Below are 5,930 nucleotides of genomic sequence, written 5' to 3'. Positions count from 1 at the left end.
GATTTCTCCATTAAGGAAGAAATGATTGGCCATCCTCCTCAAAGTCCTTTTTTGGTTGCTTGTGGAATTTTCAGGATATTCCTGTGCTTCTATCAATCTTCTGATGTCATAGTACCAGGGTTTTCCATCCAGTTCCTCATCTACATGAAAACAGTATGCATGTTGATCATGTATCTCTATATCGATAGGGTCGATGTAATTCTTGTCTGGGTGTTGAACCATTGAGGACAGTGTTGCCAAAGCATCGGCAAACTCATTTTGAGCTCGAGGGACATGCTTGAACTCAATCCTTGTGAATCTCCTACTTAACTCTTTAATGTAATGCAGATAAGGCAGGATCTTGACATTCTTAGTGGTCCATTTTCCTTGCACCTGGTGAACCAATAAGTCGGAATCTCCTATCACCAAGAGTTCTTTGATGTTCATGTCGATGGCCATCCTGAGTCCAAGAATATACGCTTTATATTCCGCCATGTTGTTGGTACAATAGAACCTGATCTTGGCTAAGATCGGGTAATATTGACCTGTTTCCGAAATTAGGACTGCTCCGATTCCAATTCCAATAGAGTTTGATGCTCCATCAAAGAACATTCTCCATCCATCATATGACTCTGATATGTCTTCTCCTACAAACAAAACCTCTTCATCAGGGAAGTAGATCGTGAGTGGCTTGTAATCCTGGTCCACCGGGTTTTCTGCGAGGTGATCAGCCAGGGCTTGTCCTTTGATAGCCTTCTGTGTCACATACACAATATCAAACTCACTCAACAAAATTTGCCATTTCGCCAGTTTACCCGTAGGCATGGGCTTCTGAAAGATGTACTTTAGTGGATCCATTCTTGAGATCAAGTACGTGGTGTATGCAGACAGGTAATGCCTAAATTTTTGCGCAATCTAAGTCAAAGCGCAACATGTTCGTTCCAACAACGTGTATCTTGCCTCGTATGGTGTGAACTTCTTGCTCAAATAGTAAATAGCTTGCTCTCTTCTACCTGTCTCATCATACTGCCCCAATACACATCCAAATGCATTATCCATGACAGATAAATACAATAACAAAGGCTTTCTAGGCTCTGGTGGGACCAATACTGGTGGGTTGGACAAGTATTCTTTGATTCTATCGAAAGCCCTTTGGCATTCCTCTGTCCATTTTGTGGCAGCGACCTTCTTCAGTAACTTGAATATGGGTTCACAGATCACTGTAGATTGAGCTATGAACCGACTGATGTAATTCAGTCTTCCCAAGAAACTCATCACGTCTTTCCTGGTCTTGGGTGGAGGTAGCTCTTGGATTGCCTTTATCTTTGACGGATCCAACTCTATGCCTTTCCTGCTAACGATGAATCCCAATAGTTTTCCCGCGGGTACCCCAAATGCACACTTTGTTGGATTCAACTTCAAATTATACTTACACAACCTCTCAAAGAACTATCGTAAGTCATCCAGGTGGTCTGAACTTCTTTTGGATTTGATAACGACATCATCCACGTACACTTTAATTTCCTTGTGGATCATATCGTGAAAAAGGGTAGTCATGGCCCTCATGTAGGTTGCACCAGCATTTTTGAGACCAAATGGCATTACTCTGTAGCAATACACTCCCCATGGAGTGATAAATGCTGTTTTCTCTGCATCATCTTCATCCATCAGGATTTGGTGATACCTCGCAAAGCAATCGACAAATGATTGCAACTCATGTTTTACACAATTATCGATGAGTATATGAATGTTTGGAAGAGGGAAATCATTCTTAGGACTGGCCCTGTGGAGATCTCGATAGTCCACACATATTCTGATTTTTCCATCCCTTTTTGGCACAGGCACAATATTGGCTAACCATGTGGGGTAATTTGTGACCCTTACAATGTTCGCCTCAATTTGCTTAGTTACCTCCTCCTTGATCCTTAAGCTCAAATCTGGCTTGAATTTTCTTGTCTTTTGCTTAACAGGTAGACAAGTTGGATCAGTTGGTAATTTGTGCGAGACAATATCGATGCTTAATCCTGGCATGTCATCATAAGACCAAGCAAATACGTCAACATACTGCTTAAGCAATTCTACTAACTCTTGCTTTCTTTCAGCCTCTAAATGTATACTGATCCGCGTCTCCTTCACGATTTCCTCATCTCCTAAGTTGACAACCTCTGTCTCATCCATATTGGGTTTCTTCTGACTTTCAACCTGCTCAACCTCGTGTGGCAGGTTTTCAGGCATCATGCTTTCATCATACTCTTCGTGATCTTGTTCATCATTTTCATCTTGCTCGATGGATTTATTACATGTCATAACCGTTGAACGAGGACTTTTATTAATATGAGTGCTGAAAAGTGCAAAAGGTAAGTAAAAATAAATAGATATTTAAAATAACGAGATTTTTTTTTTTTTAAAAAAAATAAAGACTTTTATTTCAAAGCATTCTAGCTTTTAGAAGAGGCAAACAACAAAAGATTGGGCATGATTCAAGCCTCAATTTGACCATGCGAATTTTTTAAAATTAAGACTACTTTTCCACACTACTAGGACTCTGGTTGAAACAGGGAGGGGCTGGTGGTCCAATTCTGCAAGATTTCTCCAAGTTCGGCCTCACGGATGGTCAACTTGTTAAGATTTATCCCTTCCTCTTCTCCAGCCATGGCCACGAACAAATTGCCTATTCCTTCTACGATGTCATCAACGCCAGCTTGATCTGGAGTCAAAGTTTGTTCTGGTACAAAGATTGTATCGCTTGACCCGTGACAATCTCTTCCCGAGGCAAACTCATATCCTAGTCCGTTGGTGCCTCTCTGACGCTTCAGCTGGATTGGCTCAACTATACCGTTGGACTTGGGTCCAAGTCCACTCTTTGGCTGATATCCATACTTCAACATTTCTGACGCAACCATTTTCGCTGCACTTGACAACTTAGTATCTTCGGGCTCTGCTCCCTCATTGACCCTTATAGCTTGCATGATTTCCAAAGTGTGAAAAGTAGCTCCGTCTAACTCGTCAGTGACTGGGATAGAATTAACAGATTGAACGGGGTGACTGAGTTCTCCGTGGATGGTAACTTCTATATGACCCCACTCAAACTTTACACATTGATGAAGAGTGGAAGGAACCGCTCTTGCCATGTGAACCCATGGTCTTCCCAACAACAGGTTGTAGTTGGATGATACATCCATCACTTGAAATATAATAGGGAATTCAGCCGGCCCCACCTGTAATGTGAGATAGATCTCTCCGATGACACTTCTTTGCGCTCCATCAAAGGCTCTGACTTTCACACGACTTTCCCTTATCTCTCCCATAATAACACCTAAATCCTTTAGAGTGGTGAAAGGACAGATGTTGTATCCAGAACCACCATCAATTAAAACTCGAGTCACAATCTTATTACAACATTTGACTGCGATGTGAAGCGCTTTGTTGTGCCCAGCCCCTTCTGCGGGCAACTCATCATTATGGAAAGAAATCTTGTTAACTTCCACTATTCTTCCAATTGTTGCAGCTAAGGTTTCACTGGTGGTCTCTTTTGGATTTATCACTCCGCTTAACACCTCCATCAAAGCATTCCTATGAGCTTCAAAACTCATAAGCAAAGACCAAATGGATATGTGGGCTGGCGTCTTCTTCAACTGTTCTTCAACCGAATAGTCTTTAGACTGCATCTTCTTCCAAAACTCTGCGGCTTCAGCATCAGTAATATTCTTCTTTGGATTCTGTTCTTTTTCGATAACTCTTTGATTTAGGTCTTCTGGGGCATAGCACCTCCCTGACCTAGTCATCCCTTGAGCCATGGCAGTATCGATCATCTTGCCCTTGGCACTTGCTCGATAGTCCCAAGGGACTGCTTTGGTGTCATACTCAAGCTTCTTAGCAATTAGAGTGGTCACTACAACTCTTGGGAGATATGTTTGGACAGTCAGAGGTTCCCTTAGTCTAACAGTGATAACAAGTTGCGTCGAAGACGTCATGGCATCCGCTTCATCTATGTATGGATAGTCGGGGGTCCCATATTCGTCATCCAGAGTAACCATGTTGACTTCCCGATTCTCATGGTTTGGCAAGGGATTGTTGTTCACATCGGGAGGTGCCGGAGTGCATTTGATTACTCCTCTCCTAATCAAAGACTCGATCTGGTTCTTCAAACCATAACAATCTTCTGTGTCGTGTCCCTGGACTCCCGAGTGATAAGCACATCTCTTGTTCCCATCAAAATTACAAGGGATTGGGTCAGGAAGTTTTCCTTCAACTGGTTGCAGCACTCCCGCTGTCCTCAATCTCTCAAACAATTGAGCATAGGGCTCAGCAATCGGTGTGTAAGCGCGAGCATTTCTAGCTTCAGGATTTGGACGTGGTCTCCGTGCATATGCTGGTCTATTTTGGTAAATTGGTGCTTGGACAGGGACATATGGTCTTGGAGGGTTTTGGTATGCTGGTGCTCGGGGTGGTTTATAGTGTGGTTGGGTATTATACACTAGAACGTATGAAGTATGCACAGCGATTTGGGGATTATTGGGGTATCGGTGAGATGGTCCTCCTGGTTGGTAAGTGACAGCTGAAACATCCTCCCTTTTCTTTTTGATGCTGCCAATGGAACCTGATTGTATAGCCGTACTTGCAGCTTGCAATGCGACCATAGACTGAATCTTTCCAGATTTAACAACCTCCTCTATAAAGTCTCCCATCTTGACCAATTCTGCAAACTTCTGACCCATCATTGACATCATCTTGTCAAAGTAGATACCTTCTTGAGCTCGAACAAAGTACTTCGAGAGCTCACTCTCATCTAGTGGTGGTTGCACCCTCGCGGCCTCATTTCTCCAACGTCGTGCATATTCCTGGAAATTCTCAGATGGCTTCTTCTGTATATTGGCCAATGAGAATCTGTCAGCAGTAATTTCAGTATTGAATCTGAAACGAGTCATGAAGTCCTCAGCCATTTCCTGCCAGTCATGCCATTTGCGAGGGTCTTGGCGGGTATACCAGGTTAATGCTTCTCCAGACAGACTCCGAATGAACAACTTCATCCTCAACTTCTCATTTCTCCCTACACCAACTAACTTGTCACAGTATGCCCTTAAATGTGCGTGAGGGTCACTCTTTCCATCGAACATGTCAAACTTCGGTGGTTTGTACCCTACCGGCATGTCAATGTCTGGATGGATGCACAAGTCATCATAATCCAGACTCTCTGTCCCTCTAGTGACTTGTAAGCTTTTCAATGCTTTTCTCAAACGTTGAAGCTGGGCATTTATCGACGCGTCTTCTTTCAACTAAGCATCTTTCTCCATTTCTTCATATTGATCGACCTCGTATGGGGCATTAACCACAACTGGCATAGTGAAGGTAGGAGCCCCATCNATGTCAATGTCTGGATGGATGCACAAGTCATCATAATCCAGACTCTCTGTCCCTCTAGTGACTTGTAAGCTTTTCAATGCTTTTCTCAAACGTTGAAGCTAGGCATTTATCGACGCGTCTTCTTTCAACTGAGCATCTTTCTCCATTTCTTCATATTGATCGACCTCGTATGGGGCATTAACCACAGCTGGCATAGTGAAGGTACGAGCCCCATCGGCATATACGGGTGGAACATGTGGCTCATAGGGAGCGGCGACATGTGCCCTAAGTATCTGCTGCATTGTAGGTATGGTAGGGTCGTGGTTGGAAAGGTCGGGAACGGTCCTGACTACGGTTGGAGAAGCTAGTGGTATTTGACCGTGAGTAGGAGCGCGTTGAGTTTGTTCTGGCTGATTTGGCAAGTCAGCTTTTGCGAAGTAGATAGGCGTCTTGAAAGTAGGAAAAATGGTAGCCGATAGTTTGGCCAAGTCTCGCGCTTGGCGTAATTCTTCCCTCAAGAACTCGAGTTCTTGCTCCATGTGAGCCATTTTCTCTTTATTTTGGTTGTCCATCATATTTCGAGAACCTTCGGGGTTCTCAATAGGTAT

The 5,930-nt window shown here is 43.4% G+C and overlaps 1 protein-coding gene across 1 annotated transcript; it reads right to left on the bottom strand.

Moving 5' to 3' along the window:
• Positions 1-2,516: 2,516 nt before the first annotated feature.
• On the bottom strand, positions 2,517-5,129 carry LOC125873724 (uncharacterized). The gene has a single exon (XM_049554593.1). It carries the CDS (start codon positions 5,127-5,129, stop codon positions 2,517-2,519), a length of 2,613 nt encoding a protein of 870 aa, XP_049410550.1.
• Positions 5,130-5,930: the final 801 nt, after the last annotated feature.

Source organism: Solanum stenotomum, chromosome 8, assembly GCF_019186545.1.
Source record: "Solanum stenotomum isolate F172 chromosome 8, ASM1918654v1, whole genome shotgun sequence".
In the NCBI taxonomy this organism is placed as follows: domain Eukaryota; kingdom Viridiplantae; phylum Streptophyta; class Magnoliopsida; order Solanales; family Solanaceae; genus Solanum; species Solanum stenotomum.
This window is presented reverse-complemented; position numbering and strand designations above follow the sequence as displayed.

What these genes read in the sequence shown, in the direction of transcription:
- LOC125873724 (XM_049554593.1), bottom strand. Translation starts at nt 5,129, where the DNA reads ATGCCGGTAGGGTACAAACCACCGAAGTTTGACATGTTCGATGGAAAG.